This window comes from Trachymyrmex septentrionalis, unplaced genomic scaffold (assembly GCF_001594115.1).
Source record: "Trachymyrmex septentrionalis isolate Tsep2-gDNA-1 unplaced genomic scaffold, Tsep1.0 scaffold86, whole genome shotgun sequence".
NCBI lineage: Eukaryota > Metazoa > Arthropoda > Insecta > Hymenoptera > Formicidae > Trachymyrmex > Trachymyrmex septentrionalis.
In genome coordinates this window covers 833,071-860,263 of record NW_017306049.1, presented here as the reverse complement: position 1 = coordinate 860,263, position 27,193 = coordinate 833,071, and the positions used below count along the sequence as shown (strand labels likewise).

The 27,193-nt window shown below is 29.4% G+C and overlaps 4 protein-coding genes across 13 annotated transcripts in view; 3 read left to right on the top strand and 1 right to left on the bottom strand.

Moving 5' to 3' along the window:
• LOC108755189 (protein SMG9) overlaps nucleotides 1–8,398 on the top strand; it is a 19,404-nt gene extending 11,006 nt beyond the window's left edge. For all 5 annotated transcript variants that reach the window (XM_018498062.1, XM_018498066.1, XM_018498065.1 and 2 more), the window contains exons 3-9: nucleotides 2,931–2,974; nucleotides 4,400–4,586; nucleotides 4,683–4,979; nucleotides 5,084–5,228; nucleotides 7,722–7,842; nucleotides 7,923–8,034; nucleotides 8,279–8,398. In XM_018498062.1, the coding sequence (XP_018353564.1) occupies nucleotides 2,931–2,974; nucleotides 4,400–4,586; nucleotides 4,683–4,979; nucleotides 5,084–5,228; nucleotides 7,722–7,842; nucleotides 7,923–8,034; nucleotides 8,279–8,357 (985 nt within the window). In that variant the 3' untranslated portion in view covers nucleotides 8,358–8,398. The remainder of the gene's footprint in view (nucleotides 1–2,930; nucleotides 2,975–4,399; nucleotides 4,587–4,682; nucleotides 4,980–5,083; nucleotides 5,229–7,721; nucleotides 7,843–7,922; nucleotides 8,035–8,278) is intronic.
• A 108-nt stretch (nucleotides 8,399–8,506) lies between these two features.
• On the bottom strand, nucleotides 8,507–14,653 carry LOC108755196 (protein Dr1). 3 transcript variants are annotated; one of them, XM_018498077.1, is made up of 2 exons: nucleotides 14,439–14,653; nucleotides 8,507–9,228 (listed from the first exon to the last, which is right to left on the bottom strand). In XM_018498077.1, the coding sequence occupies exon 2, from the start codon at nucleotides 9,215–9,217 to the stop codon at nucleotides 8,714–8,716; it is 504 nt and encodes a 167-aa protein (XP_018353579.1). In that variant the 5' UTR covers nucleotides 9,218–9,228; nucleotides 14,439–14,653; the 3' UTR covers nucleotides 8,507–8,713. The 3 variants fall into 3 exon arrangements, with proteins under 3 accessions (XP_018353579.1, XP_018353580.1, XP_018353581.1); XM_018498078.1 differs by having other exon boundaries at nucleotides 14,475–14,653; XM_018498079.1 differs by lacking the exon at nucleotides 14,439–14,653 and adding an exon at nucleotides 11,485–11,550.
• On the top strand, nucleotides 9,738–12,377 carry LOC108755172 (receptor-like tyrosine-protein kinase kin-15). Its single transcript, XM_018498025.1, has 8 exons — nucleotides 9,738–9,979; nucleotides 10,059–10,281; nucleotides 10,358–10,521; nucleotides 10,613–10,859; nucleotides 10,945–11,048; nucleotides 11,123–11,246; nucleotides 11,310–11,894; nucleotides 11,958–12,377. The coding sequence occupies exons 1-8, from the start codon at nucleotides 9,738–9,740 to the stop codon at nucleotides 12,375–12,377; spliced, it is 2,109 nt and encodes a 702-aa protein (XP_018353527.1).
• A 6,180-nt stretch (nucleotides 14,654–20,833) lies between the features above and the next one.
• The window catches only part of LOC108755185 (glycogen [starch] synthase), a 14,330-nt gene continuing 7,970 nt past the window's right edge, over nucleotides 20,834–27,193 (top strand). The window contains exons 1-3 of one of the 4 annotated variants that reach the window (XM_018498048.1): nucleotides 20,834–21,018; nucleotides 23,533–23,691; nucleotides 23,786–23,970. In XM_018498048.1, the coding sequence (XP_018353550.1) occupies nucleotides 23,553–23,691; nucleotides 23,786–23,970 (324 nt within the window). In that variant the 5' untranslated portion in view covers nucleotides 20,834–21,018; nucleotides 23,533–23,552. Of the gene's footprint in view, nucleotides 21,041–21,499; nucleotides 21,738–23,532; nucleotides 23,692–23,785; nucleotides 24,121–27,193 lie in introns of those variants that run through there. The other 3 variants (XM_018498047.1, XM_018498046.1, XM_018498049.1) reach the window with 3 other exon arrangements.

Genomic DNA, 27,193 nt, shown 5'->3' with positions numbered 1-27,193 from the left:
GTTTTCGCCTTTATTGAAGAAAAACTGTAAAATATGGCGTATTTTCTCTTTGTTGGTGTCCATCTTTGACACGCGCTCAAACAATACTGACTCAAGCAATCACAAAACTGTCTGAGAAGTTTTTTTAGTACGAAATCTTATCTTTCTAACGCCATTTCCAACCCGATCGCACTTATACAACGCAAGATACAGATTACTAAAGCCATCTATTGGAAAAATAATAGATTTCTTTTTACTACACCTTATATTAGGCTCAAATAAAAAATAAATTAAAAATATTAGAAGTATAAATAAGTTTCCGCCGTTTGACAAACAATGGCGCTACCAGTATGTTATAGTTAAAATTGTCAGCTGTAAAACGTCATATCGTAAGGTTGGACATCTGGCAAGAACATAACCTTGAAATATTAGCGATTTTGCATCAGCATCTTATATCTTTTTTCGTGCGAAAATGTCGAGTTTTGAGCCGAATAAGCATCATTTGCGGGAGCTTTTGATTTACTTCTTTAATTTGAAGAAATCTGCAGCTGAGGCGCATCGATTGCTTGTAGAAGCATATGGTGAGGCTGCCTTAAGTGAGAGAAGTTGCCGTGAGTGGTTTCAAAAGTTTAAGAACGGTGAATTTGACGTCGAAGACAAAGAACGTAGCGGAAGGCCGAAAGTGTACGAAGACGCGGAATTGGAAGCATTATTGGATGAAGATTCGTGCCAAACGCAAGAAGCACTTGCACTTACATTAGGAGTGACTCAACCAGCAATTTCACATCGCTTAAAATCGTTGGGAATGATTCAAAAGCAAGGAAATTGGGTTCCATATGAACTGAAGCCGAGAAACGTTGAACGCCGATTTTTCACATGTGAAATGCTGCTTGCCAGGCATAAACGAAAGGGTTTTTTGCACCGTGTAGTCACTGGTGATGAAAAATGGATCCACTACGATAACCCAAAGAAGAAGAAATCATGGGGACCACCTGGCCATGCTTCAACATCGACAGCCAAGCCGAACATTCATGGGAAAAAGCTCATGTTGTGTATTTGGTGGGATCAGCTAGGTGTCGTTTATTATGAGTTGCTCAAACCGAACGAAACCATTACTGGGGCTCTCTACCGAACACAATTGATGAGATTGAGCCGAGCACTCAAGGAAAAACGCGCCCACTACTACTCCAGACACGACAAAGTTATTCTTCTGCATGATAATGCTCGTCCACACGTTGCGGCGCCGGTCAAAACCTACTTGGAAACACTCAATTGGGAAGTTTTACCCCACCCGCCGTATTCACCAGACGTCGCTCCTTCTGATTACTACCTGTTTCGATCGATGGCGCATGGCCTGTCTGAGCAATACTTCACATCATATGAAGATACCAAAAATTGGGTCGATTCGTGGATAGCTTCAAAAGATGAAGCGTTTTTCCGACGCGGTATCCGTATGCTGCCAGAAAGATGGGAAAAAGTAGTGGCTAGCGATGGACAATACTTCGAATAAAACATTAGGTACCGTTCTTTCACAATAAATGCCCAATTTTTGATTAAAAACGGCGGAAACTTATTTATACTCATTTCAAGAAATTGACTTATTTGTTATTTTTCATAGCTAAGAAGTTGAATAATGTTATAATAAATTGTAATAAATTATGAAACTAAATATTAAGTAAGCATATTCAAACCTATAACGAATAACGGTCGAAGCTAGATCTTTCAATGCCTAAATAATTCACAGTGAATTACGTATATACTATATATATATATACATGCATATATATAATATTATATTTTACAATTATTCAAACTGCGCGCCGAATTTTTTCCGGACTTACAAACGCAATTAAACTACTGGAATAATATCACAAATTAAATTAAATTGACAAGCAAATTTAGATGTTCAATCCGGTATCATATTAGAAGAATGATAATATGCTAAAAAACTTTAAATAAATTTATTGTGAAAAATATTACCTGGGCCGGGACTTGAACCCGGATCTCTTGTATTCCGTACAAGTGTCCTAAGCCATTAGACCACCGAGACCTTAACAATAATTAGCAATAATATTACACACAAGTTTTTATTAAACAAATGTGTTTCTACCGATTCTAATTCTTTAATTCTTTTTTATTTACTTCCTATCACACATCTTTTACCGATTAGCATTTAGACAGCGCGCGAATTGATGAGGTAAGAGACGGGAACCAAACTGAAAATCGGCTGAAAGTTGCAAATAAAATTCCAGCATTGTTTTAAGCATATACTGCAAGCGTAAAGCGAGTTTTAAAGTAATAAATTAAAAAATGGGTCTTATTTAGTGCTAACTTTTATTGGGCTCAGGTGCCTTATATATTTTCATCCTGCAGTCTGATTCATGATCACTATCGCGTTGCCTTTGTCCGCTGGAAATATGATAATATCTGAGTCCTTGTTCAGTTCCTGAACTGCTACTCTTCTCTGGTGATGTTGACATATAGAATTTACTTACAGTTTAAAAAAACCGATTCTTCACAAGTATAGTTTTAATGAGATAATTAAATGTATGACATTCCGTGCATTCTGTATTGAGAACAGAATCTATATTTATGTTTTTATTCTAAATTATTTTTCAAACAATCTATTATATAACATTTTTCATTGACAGAACTAGTGCGCACTCAATGCACATTAAAGCTGTTGTACATTATTCTAATCAAAATGTAAAAGTGAGATATCTCAATTGATAAAATGCCCAATGTGTATTTTATCAAATAGCACAATAAATATATATTGAATAATTTTTACGATTTAATTCGTTTCTATATTTTTATTAAATGTACATCTTTATATCGATTTGTATACAACAGCTTTACAGTGCACTAGTTCTGCCAATGAAAAACTAATATAATTTGTTACCCTTGTTCTGAATCATTCTACATATGATATAATAAACATCTTTTTATAGAAAAGATGCCGATATATCTTCAGCAGCATCAAAAATACAAGAATGTGAGTAATTTATATTTAATCAATATTAAGAATCTTTATTTTAGACCGCATATGTGAGAACACAATCAATACTAAAAATTAAATGCCTATAACGGCCAAAGCTGGATCTTAAATAATTTAACGTGATTGTGTACAATGTCCGGACCAGCTAAATATCTCGGAAAGTATGCACACACATTTGAATGTGATTCATTGGAGATTGTTTCTTTTATTTTCACTTTTACATAAAAATAAATTTTCAATGCAAAAATGGAAATAAGAGAAACAATCTCCAATGACCTTAATCTTAACAAATGTTATCTATGATCCCGAACAACATTCAAGAGATCTTAGTCGTCGGTCAGACGTCTTGGATAATAATACTAATGCTGGTGGTACTGCAACTTTCAAACGTTATAACTCGAAAAATACTTAATGAAAATGAACTTTATTGTAGTGTTTTGAAAAACTTTTGATATATCGACTATTAGATTCTGAAATCAAAAATAGCTTGACCTGACATTGGCGATGCCACTCAAGATCGAACTGATAAGATCATTAAATAGATCTTTTTAAACTCTATATTTTTTATTTAAAAACATTTTTCTCAAAAATGCATATTTTCTGAGATATTTAGCCAGCCCGGAATTTTTGGCGAGCACTGTATATACTATATATATACATGCGTATATACATAATCATTCGAACTGCGCACCGAATTGGTTTTCCGGACTTATAAACGCAATTAAATTACTTTAATATAACGAATTAAATTAAATTGACAAGCCATTTTTAATAATAATTTGATGCTCAATCAGGCATTATATTAGAAAGATTATTAATGTACTGAAAAATATCTATTATATTTAATGTACAAAATAATCCGTAAATCTCAAAACTATTGAATGCCTTTTTAATGAGATTTTTTGAGTAATTCGAAGTTTTTTTTTAACAAAAATATTGAGAATATTTTTTTGCAAATTCCTTTTATATCATGTATTTTTGTAACTAGACTTAAAATTAAAATTCGATTATAAAAAAGTAATTCTATTATCCATTTTGAAGTTTAATTCATGTAAAGTTGTTTTTTTTTAATTGCTTATAAATTGGAAATTATTAATGTCCCAACACTTGCTGAAAAAGTTGATATTAAATCAAATAAAGAATTCGTGATTAAAAGGATGTTTCAAATATGAACTAGAGAATATATAATATATTAATATTTCATCATATTTAACAAATTAACAATAAGGTATGAGATATATTATCGATTGAAATAGTAGGCTAATATTTCATTTATCATACAAATTTTTTAAGTATTGATTCATTATAAGATAGAGGATTTCTAGAAACTCTAGAACTTCTCTATTCTGCAGCCAGTTAACTTGAAAAATTTGTCATATGATAAATGAAATATTAGCCTAAGATATCAAAATAATATTTCAGCGATTCGTATGCTTTCCATATGCCCTGAAATGAGTACATGCATCAAATTCATGGATGAAAATATGCAATTATGTGAAAATTCAATAGATTTTTTGTATGATCAACAAGACTTTCTAGTTGTTGGATGTTTAGGTGCACAAGGTGTCGGTAAATCGACGATCATGTCACTGCTAACATCACATTACTCGTATGTATTACATTTATTTAGAACATATGTAATGTTAGCTCTTTTTAACTGAAATTAATGCTATTTTAATAATTTTGTTTTATATAACATTTTTAGATCTAACATTTTTCAAATTCAAGATTTATCACATTATGAAAGTAGTACAAATTGTACCACTGGAATAGATTTTTTTATAACTAAGAATAGAGTAATATATTTAGATACACAACCAATTCTTTCTGGATTTGTGATTGACTCTGCTGTATCCTTTGATCAGAAAAAAGGTGTACCTGATTTTATGAATAGTGATTCTAATTTGGAATTACAATCACTTCAGTTTGCAGCATTCCTATTTTCAGTGTGCCATGTTATTATATTTGTGCAAGATTGGTTTGTCGATCCAAATTTAGTGAGGTAATATTGTAATAAAAGTATTTGTTAATTTTATTAATATATATAGAATTACTTTTTGTTATTAAAATTTACAATATATAATGAAGTATCTATTTTTCTTATAGATTTTTACAAACTGCAGAAATGTTAAAACCGTCCTCAACAACAGTCATAGATCAAGATTACGTAGAATATTATCCACATGTTATATTTTTGCATAATAAAACAGAATTGCAAGATTTTATGCCAGCTACTATTGATGAAATGAAGGTATTTTATCACATATAATGTGTTATCTATTTCAAAATATGTTTTATCTTCTATAACGAAATATTCATAGTCAATTCTTATATTTAAGACTCTTGTCTTAAGGCCCCCTAAATAGTCGCTGTTACCATTATTGGATCATAATAGATTAAAAATGGCACGTTAAAGTGTCCATTTTTTTCATGCCATTTATGAGGATGATGATTGCCACTTGTAACCGAAAGGAGGCGCTTGTGTGCTTGGAGACATGTCAAATTGCTGTTTATGAAACTGTATATAAAGACAAATATTTTAATTTTAACATACCAGGCATGTGTGTGGCATACAAATGCAAAAATAGAGGAAAACATCAGTTCCCGAAAGATAAAAAGATGAAAAAACGGTGAATCGCAGCAATAAAATGTAAAGTTTTCCGTCCGGGTGCAGAATCGCGTGTGTGCACAGACCATTTTAGACTCGAGGATTATGCTACCGCTGGTTTTGATTCAGATGATTTGTACTAAGATTACTGGGTATATAGTGAGAAATAGCATTTTTGTTATTATTTTTTTATGTGGTTTACGTCTTAACCATAAATAGTTAATAAAAACAACAATTAATGGCTACGTTCAGCAAGAAAAAAATCACTAAGCACTAACTGATTAATTTTTTCTGCTGAACATAGCCAATCTGTTAGAGCAGTGTATTAAAATCCACAGCAAATTAAAAACTGTAAATAACTATCTCGATATCAACACAATGATTCTTTTTTGTAACCTTTTAAAATCATGTGATAGCTTAATTGACGGGACGTTATACCGACACTTAGGCTGAAAACCCAGACACTTCAATTTCATACGTCTTTCCATAAGTTCGGCCTTTTTTCCTCTCAAAGACGCTCTCTTTTCTTTAATTCTTCCTTCAATTTAATAACTCTCAATTTACTATAATCCATATTTACTTTCTAATAATAATTTCAATCCACAAGATTACCAAGTTATTTTTTGTGTCTCCATTCACTGATTATAAACGAAATGAGTTCCCTAGATCGATGCTATCCTATTTGACAAACTGAATTTGTCAAATAGCTATTCTCATAAATAAAAAGAATTTGGATAAAAAAAACAAAATAAAATCGACAATATGATTGGAAATGGAACTCAAATATTCAAACTTCAAATACGAAGCGCCTTACAGTTCCGAGTGTTAAGATGTTGAACTAACATTCATTTAAATTAAATTAAATTAATTTAATTTTTTTCAGAAATAAATTGAGAGCCGATAAATTATCGGATTCACACAATCATTCTGATAATCCCCCCAAATTTTTCCAAATCTTAAAAATTGTAATAAACTTATTGCGAAAAATATTGCCTCGGCCGGAGGCAATATTGAGTCGAACCCGGATCTCTTCGTATTTAAAGTTAAAATAAAATCGCTTTAAAACATTTATAAAAACAAGCCGAAGCTATTCCCCCCCCCCCCAAACTTGACTTTTCATGCGCAGCTCGCTGCGGCAGCAAAATGCTATTCTTAATTAAAAATTTTTTTGTGAGATGACACTTTCAATCAATTCTCGAAAATTTAAATTACATGATTTAAATTACATTTTGCTGCTGCAGCGTGCTACGCATGAAAAGTTAGCTTGACAGTCAATAATAGTCATAAAGAGCACGTGAAGTGCATTTACTAATATTTACTTACACATACAAAGTCTTTTTACTTTAAATGTGCTTTATTATTTACTAATTGTCAAAGGAGGAGCATAAACTTTGATCCATTTTTACAAATATTTTAAAGCGATCTCATTATTTTATCTAAATTCTTTTTGTTTAAGTATATAAATGGCATACAAGAAACTTCAACATTCATTTCTCGCCTGTGATCACGGTCCAATATAACCACAGTGACTATTCAAAACCTTAAGTAGCTTTAAGATGTAATAAAATAAATCAATCATAGAGTAATAATATTTTAAGATATTACTTAAGATCATCTTGAAATAAGAATGGGAGAATACCGACCTTAGACTTAAGTCAATATTTATAGTCCGTTATTTTAAGATCGTCTTAAATAATGTCTTAAGATGTTAATATAGCCTTCTGATTGTTCATGACATCTTAAGACTGTACTTAAGATCTTAATTCTTAAATATAAAAATCGATTATAAATATTGGTTGATTATATTTTTAGTTTTATCTTTTCCATCATCCTATTTTCAATTATCTAAATTTCTATAAATTTAATTTGTTTCTATGTTATTTTTTCTATCGTCTGATTTTGATTGCATTACTGAAATAATTCTGTCTTCTGGTTGCCTTTCTAAATTGCATTGCAATTAATTTCATGTAATGTTTTATTTTAAACAGCGTTTTTATTTTATACAACAAGCTACTAAAATGTAAATTAATACTGAAAAGGAAATTAAGAATAGAAAAATTATAGTCTCATAAATATATAATAATATAGAAACTTGTTTATACTCTATTTTCAAAATTATATTTTTACTTTTTTCAGGATTTTTATAATAAAGTATTTTCTAGTTCTCGATTACAAACTCATAGCGGTATAGATATGAATCATTGTTCGACAGAAAATGGTTTAAATTTATTTTTGATACCTTCGAGAAATAGACAAGGTAAAAGATTATTTTAGATCGTTTATGGAAAATTATATATTAACATTTAATGTATTTAATTACATTCGTATTTTTTGCAGAAGATATGATTTTTTGTGAAAATGAAGAATTTCTTATAGATAAACTGCGAACAAAGATATATGGAGTTCCTAGGAATTCAATTACACCTTCTGTCTTAACAGAAAAAAATTGGTAATTAGATAATATTTTAAGACTTATATATTTTTTAATCGGATATTGAATTATTTTATTTATTCTTTATCTTACTTTCGATTCCTATTTGTATTCTAATAATTTGATTATTAAATTAATAGAACATAAATAAAATCTTTAGAGAAAGTCAAGAATGACAATATACAATTTTATTCCAAAAAGAGAATACAAAAAATCTGTCTATTTTATATGTGCGATAAAATAATGCAAACGTTATCGATAGGTATCATTACGTTTCAAAAGTCATAGAAGTTATAAAGAAAAGTCATCTGTCTTCTGAATATGGAAGATTAATGCCTTAAATCTAAAAGTTATATGAAAGAAGGATATAAAAAGAGAAATGAGAGATATATAATTAATCCGCTTTATTATATATCATTTTTATATATCATAATTTTAATTAAGAAATGTAAAAGTATTTAGTATACACTATTGTAAAATATGCTGCAGAATTAAATTATTAAAAACGGTTTTTAAAAATAATAGAATTTGCATTTAACATTTTTCATTTTGTTCATCGCTATTGTTTCCATCTCTATTAATCCTTCCTCTCTCCCTCTCTCCTCTTCCTTCCTCTTATTTTATGTTTAAATATTATAAATACCTTTTTTACATAAAAAAACAAATTGATTTTACGAACTTCACCATTTGAATTTCTTTATGAATAATCTTCTTGTTCGCTGTCACCTTGTTGCATAGATGCCATTTGTGTAACAGCTTGTAATTGTTGCCATTGTTGTTGTTCCGCAACTGCTTGTTCCTCTCTTGCTTTAGCAAATAACTCCTGTTGTTGACGTAATAATTCTTCTTCTGGAATGCCCAAATTTTCTAATCTGGTACTTTGACGTCTTCTTTTAGCCGCTACAGCTTTGCAATCCCGTAATACAGCCTCTGCTTCTGCGTTGTAATCACCAAAGCCCAATTTATCAAGTGCTTGTAAAACATGTTCCGCATTTATAGTTTTTTTTTGTTGTTGATTACAAATTTCATTTGCTTCGGAAGACAACAAATGAATGAATTCTGTACAGCAGTTTAAAATAAGTTCTCTAGATTCATTTGCCACTCGCACATGAGGTAATATTTCCTTGATTATTTTGTTAATTGATGCACGAGGAAGAGTAAGCTCGTCATCATCAGTTGGTGACATTGCAGCCGAGGCCATTTGTATAACTTCTGAAATATTAAATAAAAAAGTTGAAGATTTGTGTGCGTGAATGCGTGTGCGTGCGTGCGTGCGTGCATACGTGCGTTAAGTATGATTTATAATAAAAAAAATATATATATACATGTATTAATTTTTATTGCTGATAAGAATAAATCTTTCGTTAATTTATAATCATTATGTAGTTTACGGAATTAATTGTATATTCCTAATAATTTTTATGATTTTTTAATTATTATCTCATTAAATAATATGTATTATTTTTACAATTAAAAAATCATTTATCATTTTATTATAGGAAGTCGTAAGGTTCTTAAGCACTTCGATTATCAGATAAGAGTTACCAGATATATGTTTTGCTAAAGATAAATCCTATTCGAACTTTGAAGTTGAAATAAAGCACAGTATTATTGATTGAAGTAGACATCTTGTTGCTCAATGCATTATAACAAAAATATAAAATAATATAAAAATGTAATATAGCTAAATTATTTAGAAAATAGACATACTATAAAATGAGATGTTTATACAGTGTAAATATATTTTAATATATGATATAATTATTGTGTGGCTTTTATATTCTGATGCAACATGTGCAATAAATGCAAAAAATATAACAAAATTTGCTGGCGTTGTCGAAAATATTACAGTGTACGTTTCAGAAGATGAAAGTTATTTCAAAAGCGATAATGCACTAAAATCATTGAAATTGAATGTATCTTGGACGCCATCAAATGGAGAAAAAAAACCTTCTTCGTACAGGTACTGCATTAATAATGCTTTTCAATAATAATTATCTATAAAGATTATATAAATAACAAAAAATTTTAATGTGTTATAGTGTTATGATTACAAGTTTGTTAAAAGAAACTGATATAAATAGGACAGAATGTACAGAAGGTTTCGCGCTCTACAATGTGCAAAATAAAAGTCAATTTAGCATATTAGTACCACAAAATAAATTATTGAATAGTATATCGGATATACAAATATATCCAAATTGTACGTACAAAATACAAGTGTATGCCAATCCGAGAATTAAACCTATAGGAAAGTTACCAGAGGTGAAATTATGAATTAACATTATAAAAAGACATTACATTATATGAAATTTCCAAGATGTTTTTCATTATATTATAGGTCATCTATAGAGTTCCAGAATGTATAAAACATAAATGCAGTTGCGCGGATGCAAAATCTATCTTGCCTATTCCAAAAGTAGAAGTAATCCGAGCAAGAGAAAGTATAGTTATTAATTGGAATAGTACGTCGAATAATTCTCACATTCATTCTTATATAATTAGGTGAGATTTTTTTATTTTATTTTATTAATTTGATTGTCATATCATTTTGCTTGAATGATAATGTATATATAATGAATATGTAATATTTTAGTATTGGCATACCATTGTTGATATCAAAAGCGGGACATTCTGTGTATAATATCACAAAGATAAGTAATGTGACTTCTACAATAAATACCTTTAATTGGGATATGAGAATTGATGATCAATATATAAAAGTAAAAAATGGATATAAAATATTGGTAACTGCAATGGATTATCGAAATTGTTTAGGAACTCAAGGTGGTTTCACCATTGTTGATATAAGCAAAACTAAAATATTAGACAGGAGTACTATGGTATATACAAACATATATATTAATAATTAATATGTACATATATGTACATATAATATTAAATTCATATAATAAGATTATGTTGCAGTGGCTATTACTTGCCGGGATTGTTATTTGTGTTATACTAGGCTTTATTAGCATTATATCAATACATAATAAAAATGGGTATCAACTTGTATTTCCTTTCAAATGGTAAGTAAAAAGTTTACTAAACTATTTTTTATAATTTATGTATGTGTATAGTAATTACTATATATTTATTATAGCAAACATTTTATTTTTAACGATAGGAGACAAACAGTGTCTCCTTCTGCTTGTAAACTGGCTCAATGGCCAGATCTAGTTTTTCAGAGACGTAATCTCGATGTATATGTTGAACAAAAATCTGAGGTAAATGGAAAAAGGTTAAATAATTAAAAAATTTTTAATTTTAATTTAAGAAATTTCTTGTAGGAAACATGTTACAAAGCTCAGAAAGATGAATTTGAAGTACCATACAAATATATAAATTTTATACATGAATTAGGAAAGGGACAGTTTGGTAAAGTATACCTAGGTAGCTTAAACAACAATAAGAACATATTAGTAGCTGTTAAAATGTCACAATGTTCTGATGCATGTAACGAACCTGAAGCCAGACATCAATTACTGGAAGAAATTAAAATAATGAAGGCAGCTGGTTTTCATACACATTTAGTGAGCCTTATAGGTTGCTGTACTTTACCTAATAATCCTATATGCATACTTTTAGAATATATGGAAGGTGGAGATTTGCTTGCATATCTACATTACAGAAGAAAAATTAAATCAGATGATAAACTTTTGTATAGTGTTGAAAAGGCTGTATCTAAATATGCGAATATTGTTGAAAGAAACAAAAATGATAATGAAAATTTGTATGATATAATTGAAAATCAACAATTTATAAAGTTTGCGCTTGATATTGCAAAAGGAATGGAGCATTTGGAAGCTAAAGGAATTATACATAGAGATTTGGCAGCAAGAAATATCCTCCTTACTTCAGATTTAACACTAAAGGTAGTAGACATTTGTATAATAATTATTTAAAAAATAGTATATACAGATTTATTATGGATTTAGATTTCTGATTTTGGTTTGTCACGAAATGGAATATATGTAATAAATAATATAGCTAGCAAAGTTCGTCAACTTCCGATACGTTGGATGTCACCAGAAGCTATATGTAATCATGCTTTCTCTTCTAAAAGTGACGTCTGGTCATTTGGTATTGTGCTCTGGGAAATTGGAACTCTAGGTTCTTTTCCATATGCTAGTATACAAGATGATAAGTTATTGAGTTATTTAACTCAGGATAAATGTCGTTTGTCATGTCCTAATACAGTTTCTCACAATATATATAAAGTTATGTGTTCTTGTTGGAATATGGTTCCACAAGCTAGACCTAGTTTTGCACAACTTGTTTTAGATTTGCAAATATTAAAAAAATCTTTACATTCTATGCACGATGCAAGTAATCCTTGTTATGCACTGCTATATTAATAATCTTGGAATTAATCGAAAAGATATGTATACATATGTATGTGCACATTATAAGAAAATAAAATTAAAATATGAATGTTTTATTAAAATTGTAAAATATTTTCTGTTACCTGCATTTCTAAGTCCGAAAAAAATTAATTTGGCGTGCAATTTAAATAACTACAAATACAATATATATAGAGGAAAGGTCTCTATTATGAGATACCGAGTTCATTTTGAGTAAATGCTAGAAGTCTATAGATAGAACAAAAAAAATAATAGATCATTTTGAAGGAAATTTAATAAACTCTAAGATAACGTTACATAAAATTTAATTCAAATTCCATTTTTTTTTAAATTAAAGAAATATAAAAAGTGAGCAAATCGCAAAGTCAAAAAATTGTACTCCTAATATGAGATGCCTCGAGAAATCAATAGTAAAACGCAAAGAATGTCAGTTATTGCAATTAAAAAACTTTATTTCATATTTCTAAAATGCAAACGAACACAGTCAACGTACATAAAAAATGAGCATGCAATACATTATACCCAGAACTCGTCTTCAGGTAGTTGGAATCAAGCATCGCAGAAATAGGCACTCGACGTTCATTCCGGTTATCCTTTTTATTATTGTACAATGACATTTATTCTTTGGCAACGATTTCTACTATAACATAGGAGCATGAGTTATTTCATATTAGGAATAGCCTGGGTATCTCATATTACGATTTCCATGCCTTATGGTTTTACAATCATCAAATCTAACTTCTATAATTAAACAATTCAACATATCCCATATTTTTCTATTAATACGAACTTACTCTATCACTACATGAAGAATTTATTGCAAAATATTTATTTATTAAATAATAAACAAGGTTTAAATACTCATTTCAATGAAACTTGAAGACATCCAAATTCTAAAATTTTGTTTTACAATGATTACAGGCATGATCTAATAATGCATTTTCTACTAAATAATTTTCAATCCAAGAGCAATAAATTCATGGCGAAATAGATAGCATTAATTTAGCAGAAACGCCGCTATCTTATATTAGGCGCCTATTTCATAATAGGAAACTTTCCTCTATGTATGTGTACATATATAGTATATACAAATTCATTTAGAATTATCTAAACGTTAAAAATCTAGCTTCGACTATTATGAGCCTTTATTTCCTATCGATTGAATCATAAAGTTTTATTTTATGGAATATAAAGATTAATATTGAGAAATAAAATACTTTATTAAAAAATAATTCAGAGTCCTAGCAAGTACAGCATATTTAAGATAGTTAAGAGTAAAATATAAATTTAACAGTTAAGAGTAAAATTGGCAATAAATGTTCTAATCTTAATGAGAGAGAGAGAGAGAGAGAGAGGGAGGGAGGGAGAGAGAATCTGTTAGTACTTACTCGTACATAAAATGAAATAGATATATATTTAAAATTTGTAAAATGCAGCAAAATAGCTGGTATTCATAATTGGTTCTTATGGTTAAGGTAGTCTCAAGTATAGTCTTAAGGTTCCATGAATTAATCAGAGGACTGTATTAGCATCTTAAGATATTACTTAAGATGGTCTTCAAATAAGAATGGACTATGAATACTGCATAGAAAGTTTTAGTGCAATTCAACGTAGTGATAAATAGGCTTAGATATATATTTAAAATCTAGCAAAAGCGAGAAAAAGTTTTAGTGTAGTTTAGTGTAACGACAAAATTATATATTTATTTAAAGTTCTAATACAATTAAGTGCAGGAATAAAACAGGTCTAAAGAATAGACCTAATATTACAGAATAATAGATTGAGTTTAAAGAAAGAAAATATACTTAGTTATATATAAATTATATTAGAATAAAATATTTATTTAAAAAATGCTAAAATAACACGTTTTTAGATGATAATGCAACAATATTAAAATTTATGTTGTTTTAAAAAAATATATATTGTTCAATATATTTACCATATACCATAAGCATAAACATAACATAAATAATATTACATTACAACTTTAAAACAATCTTTTATATATTGAGAGAATTAAGGTATTTTTATTTACATATCTTTTAGTTCACTTACTTATATATTATTTCACTCCGTTGTTAATGTATGTACTGTAATCTAATTAAAGATCAACAAAGATGACAAACTACAATTACTAAAAATCGATCATTAAAATCTTAATACCACTGTCGCCAAAACACGTTTTGATAGAAAAACTTTCTAAATAATTTAAAAATCTCTAGAAATCTTCAGTTATTTACTAGAAAATTTAAAAATCTCTAATTTTTCATTAAAAAATTTATAACGTTTTCGGCCCGACCAAGTTTGCACCACTGAATTACAATACAATTGAAACATGCACTGTCGTGCTGCCCGTGCTCATGATAGAATTAAGAGTGAAATCACACAGTGCGAAAAACGACTGCGGAATAGAGAATACATCATAGAAGCAATCAATCAGCGTTATTCTACGTTATTTCGAATAACGCTATGTGGTTATTTCAATGACGCATTCTCTATTCCGCAGTCGTTTCCCGCACCATGTGATTTTACCTTAAAGCCCGTATTAGACTGGATGCTTTCCATTTGATGACACAAGTCGACACAAGCGTCGTTCTATCCTTATTAATATTCAGAGAATGACAAAGATAGAACGATACTTATCTTAACTTGTGTCGATTTGTGTCATCAAATGAAAAACACTTACTATCAACTTTGCAAGCTGACCCGACTGCCAACTTTGACTGCCAATCAATAATGAACCAATCACAATAAGACTAATTCAATGTGATTGATCCATAAAGCAACCAATCAGCACTATTTCACATTTTCCATCACACAAGTTTTGTATGCTATGTTTATATGAAGCATCAAAAGCCGATATACATAGTTGGTTCTTATTTTAAGCTCGTCTTAAGTAATAGGCCAGTTGCGGGATTCTCGTTTTATCGACAATTATTGCTATTGTTAACTAGCGACAGCCAATGACGATCGCATTGGCTTCCAGGATTATCTTGTCATTGGCTGTCGCTAGTTAGCGACAATCATAAAACGTTTAGAGAATCTTGCTAAAAGGTACCTATCATGAAATAAAGTCGGAATGGATTCTGATCGGAATTATTCCCTTTTCCTCAAAAAATACAATAAAAATCTAGGGAATAATTGAATAATTCCGATCGGAATCCATTTCGATTTTGTTCCATGATAGCTCTGTTCTTTTTAACTAGGGATCGATTGTATAATGTGTATCTCGAGACCTAGTAAATAATAAAGTGAACTCTCACTTGACTGAGTAGTTTTCATCATAGTAGAAATGCGACATTTCTCATATGACAATACTTAACACGGAATTCTATGTCGAATTATATCAAATGGTATAAAAGCGTATCGAGGTTGGTTGAAATTAGTTGAAATTTGTCAAAATCCATACGTAAAGACATAGATTATTGTTTCCAGTAATAAACATTATTTTTATACTTTGTATGAAGGCAAATGGCACAATAAAAATAATAAAATTCGCAAGACATTTGAATTTAATAAGAAGAATCAAGATTCATTTGAAATCCCAAACAATACATTTAAAAAATTATATAGATTAGTATATAAATATATTAAGTATATAAATACATAAATTATTTAAATAAGATGATGAAATGGCTTATACGGTCGAAGTCAATTTTCATGTCTTATAATATTTTTTGCATAAATTTAAAAATTTTCAGTTCAAACAAAAATTATGAAATTGTAAGATTATAAAATTTACTTAAAAGATTATTGGACACTAAGATCCGCTTGACCGTATAGATAATTTTATTATATTAGTTATTTGAATACACGATTCATAAATAACCTAATATTGAAATAAATTATATTCTGTTATAAATTATTCCCACATATACACGTGTGTGTGCTTATGTGCGTCACAACAAAAGTTATATATTACTAGTTAGTGGTTGTTGTCCAACCACTTGCATTTTGCACTCATATCTGTGATTTTCACTTTTATGAGCATAAGGATATCGTATTTTCACTATGCTTATAACCAATTGTGTGTATTTTTTCACATGAGATGAAAATACGAGAAGTAACCCTAGTAGCAAGCTGACGTCAAAATGACGACAAAATAACGTAGCTTGCTACTTGAAGAGAATATTCGACGATGATATGCAATCGACCCTCTGAACTTTTGTATCAGTTCTTCCTTTTCTCTCCAAGAGAAAAGAAGAGAAAGAAAGATGAACTAGTGCAAAAATTTCAACCAAAAAGAACAGGCCTAATATTTTAAGTCGCTAATACGCCTCTCTGATTAATTTATGACATCTTAAGACTGTACTTAAGACAGTCTATAATATAAGACCCGACTATGAATACCAGTCAAAGATGCATTCAGAGAATGAATATAATTTAAGAACTACTAACATTATGTTAATAATTTACTTATTAAAATAAAATATAATATCTCAGTTACATCATTTCTAGAAGTTTTGCAAAGTGAGGCCGACTTAAGAACATAGAATTTATTGGTTAGTGTGATAACTTTCACCGCGCAGCAAGCGTTGCCACATTCTGTGTGTAGGAGCCATAAATTCTTTATGTCCCATTGATCAAAATAAGCGGAAGCGGAACACGCGGAATAATATAAAATCATACTTTTTATGTTATTTACAATACTTGTAATAATAAAAATAGTATTTTAATGTAAATATAATAATGTATATAACAAACATTAGAACTTTTTTAGTAGTACAAAATTTTTAACATAATCGTAAAACTATTTCATGATTGGCTGAAACTTGATTCCGCTTTCACGTTTACCGCTCAATGGGACATAAGAGAAAGAAAATAAACGAAATCGTAGAATGCTGATTAATATCTATATTCATATTTACTGTAATCATCGAATCATTAACATTCTGCTACTGTGTCCATATTAAAAGAAGAAGACAAAAAACCAGTATATAACCAATTATATGAACAATGGCTGTAATATACATCGATAGCATATTGAGGTTATGTGCAACTTATGTTCATTCCACAAATTGTAACGGTGAAATTGTAAAAATAGCGGAACATCTGTGATTCATCGTGTTAATTCCGCGAGTTCCATTCCGTTATTAATTTCCGCTCTATGAGACGGCACCTTTATATATAGCTCCTGCACACAGAACGCGGCAACGCTTGCTGCGCAACGGAAGTGGCGTGACAACCAATCAACATCTCGTTTACTCAGAAGTAATAGATACATAATTTCCATCGCGCGACAAAAGTTGAACTCAATCCACTTTTGCCGCGCGGCGGAAGTAGTATTACATCATTTCTAAAAGTTTTGCAAAGTGGAGCCTTAAAAATATAAAATTATAAGCTAGTGCAACAACTTCTGCTACGCGGCAAGCGTGCTTGCCGTGGCATAGGGTGCTTATCCATGCAGCGGAATAGCGTAACGCGGAATAAAAGTGGAATCAATCACAGCTAGCGTTCCGCACCAGTTGCAGTTGGTGCGGAACGCCAGCTTGTGATTGATTTTTTTCAAAAATTGAAAGTTTTCCACTCTTTTTCCAAAGTAAAAATATTTTTATTTTTTTCATAGACTGGCTCAATTTTAGTCTTTTGAAGTAAGATTTATTTCACTCTAAGAGACTTAAAGTTTGTTCACATCACATGTTCTAAATTAACCCAGAGAGCATTTAAATCACAGGTAATGTGACGGTTGGAGCAGTTGCATTCATGTGCTCCAATGTTCAATATGTTAGGTTTGTTTGTATCGCACGCTCCAACATGCCCAACACGTTCGCGTCACCGGAGCCAATATGGCGACTAGATATTCGCGTCGCGTTAGAGCATACTCCATGAATCAATTAAGAGCACGCTCCATTTGCCTCACCTCCAGAAGATAGTACGATTGGGATATGTTAACGCACGTATGCATAATGATTAAAAACGTTATTATATCAAAAACAATATTTCAGATTCATTTTGTATAAAAACATATTTAATAAATGCATTTTTGATATAAATATAAAAATAACAATATAATATAATATTAATAAAATAAAAAAAAATAAATAAATAAAGTTAATAGAAAAAAAAAAATTAAAGAAAATAAAATAAAATAATATGAATACAATAAAATAAAATATAATATAATATAAAAATATAATATAACTTTTATATTTTATTAACGTATTTATTTTGTATAAAAACATTTTTCAGATAATCGAGGTAATACAAAATATCCGAAACGAAACGAGACACATATCCGATCCGTTCGAGTAGTCTCACAAATTAGGTTAAATGACACGCTTACTTGTTCTAAATCCTCCTAAATGTTTATGTCACTGAACATTGGACATGAATACAACTGCTCTAACCACCTTATCTATGATCCAAGTGCTCTCTGGATTAATTTGGAGCATGTGACGCAAACAAACCTATTATATTTTATAGTATTAATTTTTTTTTTCTAATTTTATTAATTTTATTTTTTATTTTATTTTATTTTATTTTATTTTATTATTTTATTTTATTATTTTACTTTATTAATATTACATTATATTGTTATATTATATTTTTATATTTATATCAAAAATGCATTTATTAAAATGCGTTTTCATACAAAATGAATCTGAAATACTTTTTTCGATACAATACGTTTTCAACCATTACACATGCATGCGTAACATACCCTTGCCACAGTATATACAGTAGCACAACTCTTTGTCGGCATCTTTGATGTTAGTATTGGCCAAAATGGAGTGCGCATGCGTGAAATAAATAAGTTATTTTGCGTTGTCACGGTTACCACCTAAACTTCTTTCTCTTCTTATCCTTTTTTCACTCTGTCAAAATTCCTCGCAAAACTCACTAGATTCATTCGCATCGCAATCCAACCAATTCGTTAAAGTGAGTAAGTGCTATTATAGGAACATATTGGAAATTATTAGAGCATGCGACGCGAATAAACCTAATATTGCGGTGAAATAATTTAAACTTTACAAAAATTAATAAAAATAGATTGTAAATATATTGAAAAATAAAGAAAAAATATAGAAAAATTAGGAAAAATATTTAATTAACTTAAAAATGTATATTTGTACAAAGAAATATTATGTAATTATATATCTATGAAAATGTTATGAGAAAGCTGATATAAAGAAATTTATATACATATATGTCTAAAAAATAAATTTAAAATACAATAAATAAAAAGAAATTCTTTTTGCTCGATTTTCTTTTTGTTCACTTTTTCACAAAAATTAGACCTCTCGAGATTTCTCACATAATAACATTTTATCAAATGAACAATACACGTAATACTTTCTTCTAAATTTCTACTCTAAATCATGTATGCTTGAATGACAAATGTTTAAGTGGAACGTTGAAACGCTTATTTAAATAGAGAAAGAATAATAAAAAAGAGGAAAAAAGACGGGGTAACTTATTTATTTCACGCATGCATACTCCATTTTGGCCAACACAAAATCAGAAGAGTTGCGCTACTGTATATACTGTGTCCTTACCACTTTCTGAGATAAGGCAAATGAAGCGTGCTCTTAATTGAGCCATGGAGTATGTTCTAACGCGAACATTTAGGCCGATATTCATAGTCGAGTCTTATTTCAAGACCGTCTTAAATAATATTTTAAGCGCTAATACAGCTTTCTGATTGGTTCGTGACTTTTTAAGATTGTACTTAAAACAGTCTTAAATATAAGATCTGACTATGAATACCGACCCTAGCCGTCGTATTGATTCCGGTGACGCAAACGTATTAGAGCGTGTTGGGCATGTTGGAGCGTACGATGCGAATAAATCTTTAGAGAATATAAGTGGTATAGTCCGTTTTTATTTCAAGACTGTCTTAAGTAATATCTCTAAAATGCTAATACGGCCCTCTGATTGGTTCGTGACTTCTTAAAATCGTACTTAAGACGATAAATTTACTAGAATATTTATAACTTTATTGGTTAACACTTAGTGAGTTTGCTTATTTTTGTAATTTTCACTTCATCTAAAATACCGTAATAAGCCCCTTGTTTTGATGCTGAAAATGTGCATCGTAGCACATTTTCAAATAAAAACCCACATATGCCGCAATGTTCGTCATGCGCGATACGCGATATTTAATGAGCGTATATCTTTAGAATAAAACATTGGTAAAGTTGTACACTTATTGGATATTGCGTATCGCGCGCGACGAACATCGCGCTGCTGTGCAGGAGCCATTAGGTTCGATATTTTTTGACGCTCGAAAACGAATGTTTTAGTGTCGCATGAAAAGGCACTTTAACAGATTCCTACTACTTTCAACCCACTACACATTCGCCGGAATGAGTGACCCTCTAATTCTACTATGATGATTAGTGGTGACCGTGATGACATTGGTTGTTGTTCAGTCGAGAACGTAATTTCGTAATTGTTAAAAATTCTTCAATACGATTGGTTTATACTTTTAGATCTATAAGGAATTAAAAGTAAGAACCAATCGTATTAAAGAATTTTGTAACATTACAAAACTGTTTTCTCTGCTGAACGCAGCCTTTCGCTTGAACTAAATTGTAGTATTACATTGACCAGCAGGCAGAATAGTTAATCGAGATTAGTTCCAGTTAATCTGAGAGTGTCGTTCTCGATTGTGATACAGGAGAAACCATAAACAGTAAGTGAAAACAGTTTGAAGTGTAAGTACGTTGCTTTTATTGATAAATCTATTTAATTCGCGAAATCAATTATCACATAATGACAAGCAATCCACACTGTGGATGCTCGTCAATAAATCTGCGAATGTAAAGCTGATTCCACAATGAATCGGTAGTCTGAGATCTAACCGGAATTCTACAATGAGTCGATAATCGCAAATCTTAAGCGATCCTGTTTTAATCGTTGCAGTTGACTAATAGCCAATTTGTACGACTAAGGTTAAGACTGGTTAAGATTTCTGATTATACGGTCTACTTATTATAAAATTGTAAAAACCCCGTAAGTCTTAACTAGTCTTAATCTAAATAGGTGACTATGATTTTTTTGTATCTACAAGTTGTTAATTGTACAGCAAATCGCTCGACTAATGGGAAGGAATAAATCGAATTTGGCCAGTCTTAAGAAAATCGGTAGTAGTCGTATAAGTTGGCTCTTAGCCAACTTCATCGATTCACTAATGAAACTTAAGACAATCGACTACCATCTTATTATAGAATCAGTATAATATTTGCGATTTAACAATAAATCGTGGTCTGTGTCATGTAATCGCAATTGGGAAACGAATGAAAGTGAATGAGTAAAAATTAGAATTTGTTATGTTTCACAGAAATGACCTCAATATTATACACGTGCACACTATACTATTTAATTTGGTATATAAAGAACGATTATCACTGGGTATTTTCCAATTGCTTGATATCTTAATACAAACATAGCAAATTAATTCATTTATTTTTAATTAATAAATTTTACCCTTTAATTTTAAGCGTTAATAAATTTTACTCTTTTAATTACATATTCTTTGTTGTCACGATAACCTCATGACTTTGAAAGAATTATTTATTAACTATATATAATATAAATTATTTATTAACACTGAAAATATGAAAACCAATTTGCACTCCATTACATTTAATTGTCGTAATCGTCAATATACATCTGTATTCGGTTCGAGGACTAGTCCGATATGTAACATTAGATCTATTTTTTATTGCTGCATTCTGAACCGGTGCAATAAGTTAAAGTGAAACAAATATACGTTTTAACTTATTGCATCGGTTCAGAATGCAGCAATAAAAAACAGACTTATTGTGTCGATAATTATGGCAATTAGTGCAATGAAGTGCAAATCGGTTTTCATATTTTCAGTGTTAAGAAATAATTCATTGTACACGCGCACATCCAATGTCGACTTTTATTGGCTTCTTTTATTATATGATTTATTATATGATTATTCTTTAGAGTCTTATAACAATATTTTACTTAATAGAAAAATTTAATGACCCGTTCTGTTAAGCAGGAACAAATGAGCAGAATCGAAAACGATATATTGACCTATTTAGTCGACTTATTACGCAATTTATGCTGCAAAATACAATTTTGTACTGCATGCCATTTAAAAGAAACTCATGGCGCTGCTAATTTAATATCAAGTTAACAGAATCATAAGACAAAAAAGAAAAAGAGGAAAACAAAGTTAGAAATTAAAAGAACTGAATTTTATGCTAATTTGTACTATCAAAAAAAGTTAATACATTGATCCATTCCTTAAGAAACAATCTCAAATTGAATACAACCCTATTGAGCTCAAGAATAAAGTATCCTCTGCCGTGAACAAAATTAGTCGCTACTCTCACAATCGAAGCGCTATAATTTATATGATCAAAATAAAGTTTCAGTTTTTGTATCTTTACCGTTCTTTTGAAAATCAACCCGGATCCTTATTAGACTCAGGAGTGAAGTATCTATGGCCACAACCAAAAAAAAAAAAATATATATATATATATAATGTATAATTAAAAAAGTTATTAATCGTTTATCTTAAAATTATTCTTGAACTTAATAGGTGTCGGAAGTAATTTCCAAAGATGCGATAGGAGCACAAAATTTGAAACTTTACATTTTAATGGTACAATTTATAGCGCTTTGATTGTAGGAATAGCGAATCCGCTAGTGACGAAGGATATTTTATTCTTAAACTTAATAAAGGTTGAGTGTTGTTTTCAAAGGAACGGCGAGGATAAAAAATCTGGACATTTATATTTTAGTGACACAAATTATAGCGTTTTTATTGTGGAACAACTGATTTTGTTCGTGGCATAGGGTACTTTACTGGTGAACCCAATAGAGTTGTGTTCAATTGAAGGTTGTTTCTTGAGAAATGGATCAATATATTAATTTTATTTTTATAGTACAAATTGGCACAAATTCAATTTTTTGTAATTCTATTCTTCTAGTTTTCTTTTTTTACTTTTTTTTTATGTTGCTAGCTTAATATTAAGCCAACAGTGTCACGAATTTTTTTAAAATGGCAATATAAAATTGTATTTTGCAATACAAATTAGCACAAAATAACCACTAAATAGTTCAATATATCTTTTTCAATTCTGCTCATTTGGTATTAGCTTGACAGAGGTAAATTGTAAATTCAATAGATGTTAATTATTAAATCTGCTAAAATCAAATGATATAGGAACTGTAGAAGTTTACAAAATGTCGAGAGAGCGTGCTTCTAGAAGATTTTATCGCATAGACAGCACTAATGATTTGTTTGGGTTTATGGATCGTGGCTACTCAGCCCAACATGAAAATCGATGGAACTTTGAAGTTGCTTGGGAAGCTGCCAATAAAGGTGCAACATTATATATGTTATAGATCTTTCTGATGTACTCCTGATAATTATATTTCCCCTATTGTCACATATAATTCACTTAACTCCTTTTCAGTTGGCGGCATTTATACTGTAATAAGATCTAAAGCTTATGTCTCAACTGAAGAAATGGGTGATCAATATTGCCTTATTGGTCCATATAAAGAACATTCAGCACGTACTGAAGTTGAGGAGGCAGACTTTCCTCCTCATAATCCATTGCATCAAGCAGTACAAGTTTTACGTGATCAAGGATATAAAGTAAATCTTTTAAAAAATTGTGGACTTGACATTTAGTGTCAAAATTAATCTTAAATCAGTCAGTTTGTTAAATCATACATTCACACGCGCTTGCGCAGGCGCGCGCGTATGTGTGTGCGTGCAGCAGATATAAAGAAATATATTACTAAGGTTTGTTAAATATTTCAACTAGAAATTATATATTAGAAATAATAATTTTACATTTAGACAGACACTGCAAATATATATATATATATATATATATATATATATATATATATATATATATACATTTATGTTAATAGCAGTATATTTCAAAAAAGAATATAAGATTATTTAAAGAAAAAGTTTAAACAAAAGACAAAAAGACTTATTAAGTCACTTGTTTCTTGTTAATGAAATTTTAGCATGTTCTAATTACGAAATATGTTCAAGATATTTTATAAAACATTTTGATGTAAGTTATAAGAATTCAATAAGAATTACAAATTTTTATTTAAAAAGCCAAATTTACTTTAGCTAAAAGTAAATTAAGATCATTATTATTTCTGTCGGACAACTGTAAAACTTATTAGAAATATTTTTTCAAAAAATAAATTCTTTTTTTAATCACTACTTAGATTAATAACACTCTTTATGTGTATGCACGCACGCATGTTATAATTTACAATATGTTAAAAGTTTTCATCTATGAGTAATAAACAAATATGGAATAATATTAATATAATTTTAGAAAATCGCTACATAATTTTCGTGCGAGCACAGGTATACTTGCACAAACACACTTGTATATTGTATATAATAATTTTTTTCAAATTATATGTCCTGACTTAAATACATAATATTATTCCATACTTATAGATGACTATTTATCAATAAACATTATATTTTTAACAAATATTGCACTCATAAACACTTCAGTCTTCAAATATGTAGTTATTTTTTTACGTAATAATTAAATGTAAAATATATTTTATCATTTAATACAGCTTTCTATTTTGGCCATAAGGATTCATTTCTTGACGGTATTTTATCTATTAAGGGGATAAAACGGTAAAATTTTCAAAAATTTGGAAAATCTTTTTTTTTACTTTTCTCAAAAGCTTGATATCTTAAAAATATGCCTCTAAAAGGTTATTATGAAATTTGAAGTATTTCTCAAATTGTGTGAGTTTCAGCGAACGAACGCATAGTACGATAATAAACACATCTGATTTAAGAGAGAAGCTGTGCGCAGGTAATAGATAGATAGATAGATAGACAGACAGACAGACAGACAGACAGAGATTTCTATTAAATAATCAATACTAAAACTTTTAAACACGTTTTTCTCAAAACTACAATACTTTTTTTTAACGGGCGTCTATAACTTCCGATCCGTCTATAATTTCCGATCGACCTTTCAACAATAGCTTCACAAAATGAATAGTTTCAATTAAAGTTAGAGATTTTTTTTTATTAATTAGTTTTCGAAGAGCGAGATTGAAGAGGCTCAAAATAACGAAATTAAAATTTTTTTTAAACCGCTGCCATTTTGTAAAAAAGAATTATTTTAAAAAATTATTACGCTTAGCTGAAACTACACTCGTACAGATTCGAAATTTTCATTTCAGATAATTACAACTTGAATTTTTTTACGTCGCCGATGGACCATGTTTTTTAACCATTTGAGAGGCACATTTTTCTTCTAAACAAATTATTGAAATCATAAGTCATCTATGGAAGATCTCTTTTTCGCTGATTACAATTCTAATGTCACAATTACAAAATAAATAATAAATAATAAATAGACTTATAAAAAATTTTCCAAAAGACTTATAAAAGATTTTCCAAAATTAAAAAAATTTTTTTCGGAAAAATTAGCAAGTAGAAAAAAATATATATTATAGTTTCAAATATGGAATACACGCATAAAAATTTTCAGAGCTCTAGTACTTCACGTTTAAGCCGAATTTATTCTGAAAAAAACGAGTCTTTTTACATTAATTATTTATATAACAAAATTGCAAATAAATAAATTAACGTAATTTTTCATGAAAGTTGCATAATTTAAATTTCTAAGAATTTAAAAAGTATTCATATGCGCATACAATTTGCAAAATAGATCAGAAATATGAAAAAAACTGAGAACAAAAAGGTGGGACGTATATGTCCTCTCAAAAGGTTAAAAACGGAAGGCTACAATACTGTGCAACATCGCCATATATTTATATTTAGACATACAAAAATTCTTAAAATGTTTTCAAAGTGTACCCAATCGATATACCAATTCATATTTTTTCTATATATTTAGTTACTTTTTAAAAATTGATAAAGAAGGACTTTTTTTAAGGTCTTTACTACGTTTTATCTCTCTTTTAGTTATTGTATTTTTTACGCGTTTAATTTATTATATTAGTGTATCTACACGGTGTCCGGTAAGTTTTAATAACAAAACGCTCATGAGTAGATAGAACGGACTAAAATGAATCGAAAGTCCTCTACCATTTTGCAATTTTTGCAATAGTTAACAAGATATTAATTACTAAAAATCGTTGAATATTGATTTTCAATAATTTTTTACTCAAATACTATCAACTTTACAGAAAAATAGCGAAAGACAAATTGTTTATTTTCTTCTCATAAAATTCTGAGAATTTTTTCAGAATTTTTTGATACTATATTTTCTCACATTGGTAAAAATAGTTGTCAATATAAGAAAATATGGTAATTATTGAGAATAGGGGAGTTAGTTCCAATGATCTTGACTTTGACATTGTTGTCAAGATTATGACCCTAAGTGACCTCCAAAAAATTTTAGCCATCGCTCGTTCTTCGTTAAAAAGTTATTAACGTATAAAATTGACAATAAAGAATTTGTGTTTGCGTGGAAATTCACTGCTTTAAGAGAGAGTTTGTATCCTAAATGCACTGAATTTTTGTTTGTAAAGCAGTAATTCATTGCTTTAAAAACATAAATTTACTGCTTTAATATAAGTTCTTCGTATTATGAACAAATTCTCTGCTAAAGCAATGAATTCATGTTTACATGAAAAACTATTATGTAAGCACGGAAAAATATAGAATATTTGTTAATATTTGTGCATGGAAAGTCAAAACCCATATGCAACAATACAATTCTTTGCAGGTTGGGAAGTGGGGTGAAAGTCGTTTCGCATGAAAAGTTGAACGTTCCTAAGCAGGGAGAAGTAGAATAGTACTGAATATTGTATGTATATATATATATATATATATATATATATAT

Bases quoted from the DNA above. Each gene is read 5' to 3' on its own strand.
- LOC108755196 (XM_018498077.1), bottom strand. From the start codon at position 9,217: ATGGCCTCGGCTGCAATGTCACCAACTGATGATGACGAGCTTACTCTT.
- LOC108755172 (XM_018498025.1), top strand. From the start codon at position 9,738: ATGTTTATACAGTGTAAATATATTTTAATATATGATATAATTATTGTG. The intron at 10,282-10,357 runs GTGAAATTATGA...ATTATATTATAG, and splicing joins CTATAGGAAAGTTACCAGAG to GTCATCTATAGAGTTCCAGA. The intron at 11,895-11,957 runs GTAGTAGACATT...TTATGGATTTAG, and splicing joins CTTCAGATTTAACACTAAAG to ATTTCTGATTTTGGTTTGTC.